This window comes from Vicugna pacos, chromosome 18 (assembly GCF_048564905.1).
Source record: "Vicugna pacos chromosome 18, VicPac4, whole genome shotgun sequence".
Classification (NCBI taxonomy): domain Eukaryota; kingdom Metazoa; phylum Chordata; class Mammalia; order Artiodactyla; family Camelidae; genus Vicugna; species Vicugna pacos.
In genome coordinates, this window is record NC_133004.1 from 45,709,876 (window position 1) to 45,719,956 (window position 10,081).

At 64.2% G+C, this 10,081-nt stretch overlaps 1 protein-coding gene across 1 annotated transcript; it reads left to right on the forward strand.

The window, feature by feature from the left end:
* The first annotated feature begins 7,433 nt into the window (after positions 1–7,433).
* GRIFIN (galectin-related inter-fiber protein) lies at positions 7,434–9,018 on the forward strand. Its single transcript, XM_006210395.4, has 5 exons — positions 7,434–7,452; positions 7,721–7,800; positions 7,896–8,055; positions 8,504–8,670; positions 8,858–9,018. Exons 1-5 carry the CDS (start codon positions 7,441–7,443, stop codon positions 8,871–8,873), a joined length of 435 nt encoding a protein of 144 aa, XP_006210457.1. The 5' UTR covers positions 7,434–7,440; the 3' UTR covers positions 8,874–9,018.
* Positions 9,019–10,081: the final 1,063 nt, after the last annotated feature.

The following is a 10,081-nucleotide window of genomic DNA, read 5'->3' on the forward strand; positions in this document are numbered from 1 at the left end:
CATGTGGTCCAGCCCCAGCCTGGCCCTCTTGCAGGTGTGGCCTCGGCCCATGTCCGTGACATCGCCGCCCCTGCCCCCAGCCCTCCCCGCTCCCATACTCTGGCCACGCGGGCTCCCTCGCTGCTCTGACCTCAGGCCTTGGCTGTGCTGCCATTCCTCCTGGGTCTCCAGAGCCGGGACTCTCCCGACAGGAGGTCTCAAGGCAGCAGCCACCTCCCTTGAGAGCTCCCTCCCAGCGGCAGCGCAGGCCCACAGCAACAGCGCAAGTTTACACTTTCTAGTGGCCATGTGAAAACAAAGCTTTGAAAGTAGGTAGGGGTAGAACTCATTTTAATAATATATCTAACCCAATATACCCAAAATATTATCATTTTAACGTGTGATCAACATCAGGAGTATTAATGAGACAGTCTGCATCTTTTCTTGCGCCAAGCCTTGGAGACCAGCGTGCTTTTACCCTCGCGTCTCAGCTCAGAAGTGGCAGGCGCTCGGAGTCCAAGCGCGGGCAGGGGCTGTGGAACTGGACCATGCAGACTTTTTTTTTTTTTTAATACTGCTGTCCCATTTTGCTTTCTTCCTAGCTCAGATCACCTCCTAGGGTGTTCCATGCGCTCTCTGAGCTATTTATCATCTGCCTCTCCCGCTGTAATGCATGTCCCATCTTGCTCCCCATGGCGCCCCGCAGCACGCACTCTGTAAATGTTTGGGAGTGAGTGACGGCGGCCTGCGTGGGCCTGGCTCCTCTCCCCCGGCCTCACCCCTACCCTGGGAGGGGTCGTGGCCCCCAGGTCACAGAGCAGCACGTGCAGGGCCACTCTGTATGGAGAGGGCGCTTGAACCCATGCCTGGTGTCCTGTGTCCCCCTACCCTGAGTCGTCCCCGTCCCTGGCTTGGAGCTGGGGGAGGGTCCCCAGGGCCCCTGAGGCTCCGGCAGCCCCGTCTTCAGGACCGCTCTAGGATCCCCCAGCCACTCTCTCATCTAATTGGATTCCCAGCTCTTCCTTCCTCAAATCCGGGCTGCTGCTGCGTCTGTTTATAAACCTGGCACAGCCTGCCTCGCCGGAGGCTGCCGGAACGCAGAGCCCATCTGGAGAAATCATTACAGCCCCCTCCAGGCCAGATGTCAGCTGGCCTGCCCCGCCCTGCCCCGCCCTGCCCCGCCCAGCTGGCCCCCAGCCCCCGGCCTGCTACACAGGCCTCTCCTTGACTACGGTGCCCGGCCAGCGGCCCTGGGACACAGAAGACCGTCCTGATGGTCTTGTCCAAGCTCGTTGAGCTTCCTCAGAGATGGCTGTCATCACGGGTTCACTTACGGCTGGTACTGGCCCAAGGCCCAGGAGGTCCCCACAGTCCCAGCCTGCCCAGTCCAGAGCCATCAGGAGCCCTCTCTCGGCCCCAGCGCCCAGAGCAGCACCACCAAGGGCTTTCGGAGTCTCTCAGGCACATTCTTCTGACGGGTCTCCTGAGGGATCCCTCGAGGGCTGTTCATAGCAGTGACTTACCAGGGAAACATGCCCACTGCCCACAGAGGCCTCAATGTCTCCATCTGCAAAGTGGGAACGCAAGTCCCCGCCTAGCAGGGCTGCAAACAGACATGAACTCACACTGAGGACAGCAGAGGGAGGGGCCCTTGCTGACCATGCTGAGCTGAGGATCGTGGCTGCGGGAGCTGGGAAAGGATGGAGGGAAGCTGTGGGGGGTCTGTCCTGCCCCCCAAATCCTGGCCCTGCCTCTCAGGCTTGTGGCTAAGAACGGCAGCCCCACCAGCAACTGGCTGCCTGGACTGAGGCCAGTTTTCTCTCCCCTTGAGCCTCAGTTGCGCATCTATAAAATGGGTGGAGAAACAGAATGGGGGTATACCGCCCCTCCCAGGGAATACGGCCTGGCCTGGGGTGGCTTCCCCGCTCCCTCCAGGGGAGCTCCCATTAGCTGCTCTAGGCAGCCTCACCCCCAACAGTGTGGTGCCTCAGTGGCCTGGACTGCCCAGAGCCCCACCTCCACGTCCTTCTTTTGGGCCAAAGACCAATCTTGCATCCATCCTCAGCTGACCTCACTGGCAAGGTTCACCATCCCACCTGAACCTCAGATGGAGAAACCAAGACCCAAGGAGGGGCAAGGAGTCTCTGCCTCTCAGAGGCAGGTGGGCCTGCTTTAATCTGCAGGGGCGTGGAGGGAGAGGTGTGGAGCAGCAGGGGCAGCCCCAAGAGGTGAGCCAGCAGGGTCCCCACAGGAGGGAGGCCAGACTGACCCCAAGTGTCCTTTGGGCCACCACTGGCCTGCTGTGCCAGTGAGAGGGGTGGCATCAGATCTGGCAGGCCCTTGCCTGGCACTGGCTCCAGTAAAAACGTGTCAGCCCCCAAGTGCCCCTAAGTGAGCAGATTCTCTGGGTGCTAAGAGACTTGGGGCAGAAAGCATGAGACACAGACCATGGCCAGGCCCCAGGTGGGCAGCTTGGCCAGGAACAATGGGGCCAAATTAGGGAGGGGAAGGTGGTGCCTGGCGGGGGAGGCCCGGAAGGGCTGGACCTCAGCCGGGAAGCAGAGATGGGGTGGGGAGTTATCTTCCCCATCCTAGCCCTTCCCTCCTCAGGGCCTTTGCACATGCTGTTCCCTTTGCCAGCAACACCCTCTCCACCTCCTTCTTCTGGCTAGTTCCTTCTTTTCTGGGCTCAACTTAAATGTCACCTCCTCCAGGAAGTCTTCCCTGACCAGCTCATATCATATCAGGCCAGGTCTCTCCATATGTGATTTTCACTCCCCATATTTTCCCTTCAAAGCTTTTATTGTAATAATAATTCAATAATATGATGCTGGATTTGTCATTTAATGTTTGCCCTCAGATACCAGAAGCTCTGTAAGGGCAAGGACTCTCAGTCTGTCTTCTGAATCACTGTACAGGGTCTGGCACAAAGTATGTGTTCAGCTAACATTTGCTGAGTGGGCATCCCTTTCCCCCATCAGTGATGTGGGGATGGTAAGTGACCTTGCAGAAGAATGAATGGCAGGCACCTAGCACAGCACTGAGCACACAGTAGGAGCTCAGGTGATAAGTGAGAGTGATTATGGCCAAGGTGAGCTAAGTTCCCTGGGTTGTTCTCACATTTCCCTTCCCTGAGCCTGGGGCCTCCATCTACCTCATATGGCATGGTCACTGCATCTTCTTGAGCACCTACTGTGTGCCAGGAGCTGCATGGGTACTGGCGGGCAAGTGGGAGGAGGCAGCCACATGTACCAGGCTCAGACCTGTTTCCTTCCCTAGGGACCTCTGAGGGGCTGAGGCAGCTCCTGGCACACAGTAGGGCCTCAACAAATGACTTGGATTGAAAATGACTTCTGTTCTGAGAGAGTGAGTTAGAGGAGGAAGAGAGCCAGGAAGATTTTCTGCGAGACTCATCTAAGCTGTGAGGGAGCGAGGCCCGGGACAGGTGTGGCCAGGAAGCTGTCAGAGGAAGCAGAAGGGACAGGTGAGGGAGTGTCAGGATGGGGGACCCTGCTGTCCTCCCCCCAGACCCTTGGCATCCTTGTCAGCCCCAGAGCAGCCCTTTCCAGCCCTGGGCAGCCCCAGCCTTTAACAGGCCCACAGCCAAGGTCCTACAAAGGGCCTGGGAGGGGCAGCAGAGGCCAGAGCTCCATGGCCCCCGCTGCTGTCCGAGCTGGCTCCCAGCAAGCCCCTCGCCTCCTGGGCTCGGTTTCCCCATCTGGATAAGGGCGACACGGTGCTTTCAAACTGTCCTCACTCTCTGTTGATCCTGAGGGCACACTCAGGCTGTGGCCCCCGCAAGGGGTGAAGAGGTGACACTGTGTGTCAAGGCTGCCAAGGCCCAGCCGGGGGCGAGCTGGCCAGAAGCAGTGTGTCTGGGGCCCGGTGCGAGCCCATGCCCGGCGGAAGCTGCCGGTGCCTCCTTGCCAAGTGGGGACTGAGAATTTCCGTGCTGACCTCACTGTTAACAAGCGGTTCCAGATGTGGGCTGGGGGCGGGGTGGGGGGTCCTGGGAAAGTCTTGGAGCCCAAGGATGGCTCTGAAGGCAGCCTGGCCTGGCCCGAGACCCCCCACCCCCACGAAATTGGCCGCTGTTAGGCCAAGCTGGGTGCTCATGCTGGGGTAGGGGTGCCAGACACGAGAGGACGGGGGGCTGAGAAGAGCACTGGACTGGGAGTCCAGACGCGGCCCTCACGTCCTGTTGCCGCCAACCTTCCCTGTGGGGCTCTGGGGTGGGGGTCCTTTTGTCTGACCTCAGGCTCCTCATCGCTCAAGTGGGCGTGGTGATGCCCCACTCTCGGAAGCCCACGAAAGCCGTGCTAGCCTCCCCAAAAGATGAGGGAATCCTCATTATGTTGTCCTGGGGGGCTTTGTGCCCGAGGCCTCGGGGGCCACTACTGAGTGCCAGACTCTCCTGGCGTGGACACCCCCACGCCAGGCCCTGCCTCCAGCACAGCCCTGCTGGCGCCACACCCAGCCACCCTGCCCTTGCTCCTCCCTCCCTGAGCGCCCTTCTCTCCCACCTTCTGATCCTTACTCACTCTTCAAGATCAGCTTTAGCTGCCTCCTCCTCCAGGAAGTCGACCCTGACAACCCCCCATCCTGGCTTGGTGAGGGGCTCCACGTCCCAGGGCAGACTGCTGGGTTCAAGTCCTAGCTTTGTCACCCCCTAGCTCTGTGTCCTCGTGCAACGTGCTTAACTTCTCTGTGCCCTAACCCCTGGCGCGGTACATGTGACGGTGCACGTGAAGATCTTAACCGAGCGCTTGCAGAGCGGGCTCCCGGGGATGGTGGTCAGCACTGGGGCCTGGGGCGGGGTTTACCTTCCGGGGATCTCTGCGCACCAGCCCTGCGCCAGGCATCACCTGTGACGGAGGCCCCGGGGCTGAGCACGGGCCTCTGAGCCCCAGCCGCCATCCCTGGAGCTGGGTGGACACCCTGCCGCCTCCTCCGGAGCTTCTGGAAGTCCCCAGCCCAGGGCCAAGCCGCACATCCGGGAGGAGGCGCAGTCTGGCCGGGCAGGTCTGTTTGTTCCTGGGGCACCGAGCCACAGCACCCTGTCTTGGCTGGCTAGCAGCTCAGGGTGGGGGCACTGCTCCCACCTCAGGAGCCCAGAACTCCGTGAGCGGGGGGTGTGCCCGGGCTAGGCCAGCCACGTAGGCCTCGGCGTCCCACGTCCAGCCCCCAGCCCCACTGGGGCCTCTGGTCCCTTGGCCATCCCAGTCGCCGGGAGCTTTGGCTGACCCTGGCTCCCACCCCACGTGGGAGAGATTCCAAAGGCACAGCAGGTGGGCTGAGACCGCAGGCCTGGCCGGGTGCGGGCTCATGCCGGGTACAGGTGTCCCGAGGTGGGCGGAGGCCCAGAGTCGGCTTTGTCCCGGCGGGCTCTCTGAGATCGCCGGGCTGCAGCCAACAGGCAGGCTCAGTGGGCTGCCTGCAGCACTGCCCCCTTGCCCAGACGGGCAAGCTGCGGCTCGGAGCAGGACAGGCCTGCCCGAATCAGGGGTCCTCTGGCTCCTCACCCCAGGCCAGGGCCCGCCCCAGGCCCCAAGTGCCCAGCTGGGGCCCCAGGCCGCTGACTCCTGAGGGTCCCCCGGTAAAGCCTCTGCTAACTGCAAAGACAGGAGACGGTGGCCCGGGCTGCTGTGCCCAGCCAGGGCTGTGGTCACCCCTGGCTGCCCCCTCCCACCCAGGGGACAGGCCGGGAGCAGGGGCAGCCCAGGCAACAGAGCTGCTGAGACCGGTACCCAGCCGGGAAGGCAGGCCCAGTGGCTGCCGGCTCGAGGTTGCCCAGTTGGTTGGAAGCCTGCTCCGGACCCTTGACCGCATGCTCTGCCCTGGCCAGTGCTGTGCCCAGAGTCCAGGCTCCGTGTCCCCGCATAGCAGCTGGGCAGGGGACAGGACAGGCAGGTGCAGAGGCAGGATGGGGCTTCACCCTCCTGCTGGGCTGCGGGGACAGGGGGTCCTCTCTCTGTGCCCCTTGTGGCAGGGCAGACGTGAGGAGCTCGCAGCCTGCGGGCCCCGGGACGGCCAGGCTGGGTTGGGTGGGACTCGGACGTGCAGGCAGGCCCGTATCTGAGCCGGGACACCAGAGTGGACAGGCTCCTGCAGCCTCACCTCCGCTGCCCAGGGCTGCCCCCTGCAGGCCCTGCCAACTCTGCCCAGCGCGGCAGGGAGGGACGGCGCTGCCCACAGGCAGCCAGGGCCATCTCCGTGTCCCCTCCTGGCCTTGGCATTACCCTTTAATCAAAAACGACAGCACACGCCCGTCATCACACAGGGGAGAGGCCGGGCTGGGCCCACCAGGGGCTGGAGGGGAGAAAAGCCAGAGGAGAGCGCTGGGGTTACACGGGGCTGGCAGTCCTGGCCCATGCTCCTCGAAGCCTGGGGGCCGGAAAGTGCCCGTCCTCCCGAGATGCACTGCGCAGGGAGGCAGCAGGGACACCCGGAGCCACGCTCATACTTGCGCAGGACACCTTGCGCCCCCAGGGGCTCACTGTCCACACACACTTGAGTTTCTACCCCGTCCCACGCTCCTACCTGCTTACGTTCTCATCACCACACCCACAGGGGCACCCGCACACTTACTCACGCACTCCCCCACCTGCTCACTGCACACCGCCCGCATGCTCACCGCACACAGCAGCCCTGGTGGTCCGTGCGCCCAGCCCAGCTCCTCTCTAGGTGGCTCCCTGGACAGTCCAGCCAAGAGGCCCCCACGGTGGCCCCGAAAGGCTGGGGAGATTCTGCCCGTCCCCCCAGGGCCCCAGCTTGGCCCCCTCCCCAGCTCAGCTGAGAGGGGCCCAGGAGGCAGGCCAGGAGGGGCATGGGGGTGTGGGAAAGGCCCTCCCCCATCCCGTCCATCCGCCAGAGCCCTGGAATGCGCTGAGCACAGCGGCCAGCCTAATCCCAGCCCTGTCCCGTGGGGCCAGCGGAGCCGCGGGAGCGGGGTGGCGCGGGGAGGCCAGGCTGGGCTGGGGGGCCTGGGCTGGAAGCACCAGGTGGTCAGACAGCCCCCAAGGCCAGGGAAGGACTGGTAGGCCTCCCCACTGCCTTGCTTGACCAGATGGGAGGGTTTGGGTCCCTGGGAGCCTGGGGCTAGAGATTCTGGAAGAAGAGGCTGGGTGGGGGGCAGCCTCAGCCACACCCTTTCTGCAAGAACCAGGGAGAAGCTGCTTTCCTAGGTGTCTGAAGGATCCCAAGAAGTGAAGTTTGAGAGCCACACAGACCCCTGAGGAAGTGGGGGTGGGGAGCAGGCTGGGGGTCACCCTTTCCCTGGTGCATGAATGGGGGACCTGCTGGGGGGAGGGGAAAAGGCCGAGGAGGGAGGGGGAGGGGGGGAGGGAAGGGCACAGTGCGCTCATCAGGCCACCCCTGCCCCGGGTGGGGCTCCAGCTCCCCCGCCCAGCCCGCCTGCCTATATCCCCTAACTCGCTCTGCCCACCAGCAGAAGCTGGAGAGATGGCACTGCAGGTGGGTGAGCCCGGGACTCGGGGAGAAGGGCGCGGGGCCAGATGGGGCACCCCAGTCAGCTGTGCTGCTGGCCCACAGAGCTGCCCTCCCACCAGACCCCCACGCTGAGGGGGCACGGGGCGAAGGAGCCCTGCCACCTCGTCGTGAGAGGAACATTGCTCAGAGGGCAGGGTCCCGGCCAAGAGCACACCCTGGGGGGCTCCTGGACAAGGGGGTACCAGGGGGAAGAGGCCACAGACCCAGGGCCCCTGTCCTCTTTCCTCTGCAGTTTGAAGCCTTCTATGCAGGGGGCCTGGCCCCGGGCTGGAACCTGCTGGTCCAGGGACACTCTGACTCTGGAGAGGACAAGTAAGGACCACTGCCCTCCCAGGGTCCCGTCCTTGGCCTTGGGTGGGGTGACTCCCGGCTGTCTGCTGCTCTCACAAGCCCTGTGGTGCCCCCAGGTTTGAGATCAACTTCCTATCCGAGGCGGGGGACATCGTCTTCCACATCAAGCCCCGGTTCTCCAGTGCCACCATGGTGGCCAACACCTTCCAGGGGGGCCGCTGGGGCCAGGAGGAGGTGTCCAGCGTCTTCCCGCTGGTGCTCGGGGAGCCCTTCGAGGTGATGGGGGTGGGGGCGAGGGCCGTGGGGGCAGGGGAGCCCATGGGGTGGGTGGGGCAGGGTGGTGGGGGTCGGGGTGCCTGTTGCTTTGTGGGGCTCCCTGTGTCCCTGGCTGCCACAGCACTGCTGCCCCCACCTGGGGTCCCGGGGGAGGAGGCTTATTGCAGATGCCTGCAGGGCCAGTGCGGGAGTCTCACTGCTGGGTCTGGGGGTGCAACGGGATGCCCACCCCTTGGCCACCAGCTACCTCTCTGAGAGAGGAGGGGACTCCCAGCCGGGGGCTCAGAACTCCCGTGGGATGGCCTGCATGACGGGAGCTCCACGTGCCGAGGGGACCCCGGGCCCCCCCCCCCCCCGCCTATGCTTCCTGGACTCAGAGCCCTCGGAGCTCAGCGCAGGAGCAGGGCGCGGGCCCAGCGGGCCGCGGGTCACTGGCTTCTGCCCCCAGATGGAGGTCAGCTCGGACGCGGAGCACTTCCACGTGCACGCCCAGGAGCACAAGGTGCTGCAGTTCGCCCACCGCCACAGGCCACTGGCCGCCGTCACGCGGGTGCAGGTGCTAAGCGACCATCGCCTGGCCCAGGTGGAGCTGGCCAGGAAAGGCCTGAGCTGGGGGTAAGCTGCCCGCCCCGCCCTCGGCAGCAGCTCTCCCCAGGACCCCCCTGGCCCAGGGGAGGCTGTGGGCCTGGTCCTCCCGCCCTACTGCTCTGCAAGCTGGTGGAGCAGGGCCACGGTCCACCTCCCAGGGGGTCTGTGCCGGGGGTGGGGCTGTAGCTGAGGCGGGCATCTCGGTTGTTTGCAGGGATGGGGGTTACTGAGCTGTGCCCGAAGCCCCAGGAGTGAGCCTTGGCCGTTGGCCATCCCGCGTCCAGTGAAGCTCCCGGGAGGAAGCTGGTGGGAGGGGTCTGTGGTTCTGGGCTCCCCATTCCAGCTCCACCTTCAATAAAGTCTGAGCAGGCTGCAGGAGCGTGGCCGCTGTGAGAGGGGGATGGGCCGGGGTGGGGCATGATTCGGCGCAGCCCTGGACACCAGGGCTAGGGGCCGGGGTCCCTGAGACCTATGTCCTGGGGATGGTCTGATCGCTCGCCTCATCCCCAGAACACTGAGGGGCTGGGGCGGGGCCAGAAGGGACAGAGGCTTGTGGGGAGGCCCCGGCCTGGGCTGGGGTGGGAGCAGTGATGAGATCCAAGGAGGGTAGGGCCCCCGGCCATGGGCCGGAAGGGCGCAGCTGGTCCTCACCCAGGACACTGGGCTCCCACCCCTCCGGCTCCACCTGGGCCCCAGGGTGTGTCTGCCCAGCCCCGACAGCCTGCTGGGGATTCCCAGAGCTTCCTCCTTACCTGTCTTGTAGGGTGGAGGGAAGGGGTCCCACCTGTCCCTGCCCCCTTCTGTGTGTGTGGTGGGGGTGAGGGAGCCCTGGGGGGCTGTGTCTGGGGCGACCGAGCACAGCCGGGAGCCTCCCTGCTCTGGCTGCAGACCCCAGCTCACCCGGCCACCTCTGTCTACCTTAAACTGGAGGTGCCACCGTTCAGGGTGAGGCTCAACAGGGATCTGACCTTTACAGGTGGCTCATGTAAAGAAAGGAGGCAGGTCAGTGAGAGCGCAGATGGGGTGGAGGGAGGGGTGTCGAGTCCCAGCACTGTTGCCCTGGCGTGAGACCCTGGGCCAGTCCCGGAACTTCTGTGGGCGAGTACAGCCCTCAGCTCGTCGGGAACCGTGAGGCTCCAACGAGCTGGCTCAGGTGAGGTGCTAGAGAGATGTCATGAGGTCCCCTGGTGAGGAAGTCCGGGCAGTACACAGACCTGGCCCAGACATCTTGCCCTCTAAGATTTTACAGATGGGGAAACTGAGGCTGGGTGGGGGAAGAAGTCAGAAGCAGGGTAGGGCCCCGAGAGGGGAGGGCGCTGTCACCCCCACCACCCTCCAGAGCTGAGGGGCCATCTCGGGCGGGCGGCCACTGAGCAGGACAGAGGGGAGACGGCAGTGCCCCCACCCCAGGTGAGACAATGGTGGCCCCAGACTCCAG

Bases quoted from the DNA above. Each gene is read 5' to 3' on its own strand.
- GRIFIN (XM_006210395.4), top strand. The intron at 7,801-7,895 runs GTAAGGACCACT...TGGTGCCCCCAG, and splicing joins TCTGACTCTGGAGAGGACAA to GTTTGAGATCAACTTCCTAT. The intron at 8,056-8,503 runs GTGATGGGGGTG...TTCTGCCCCCAG, and splicing joins TGCTCGGGGAGCCCTTCGAG to ATGGAGGTCAGCTCGGACGC.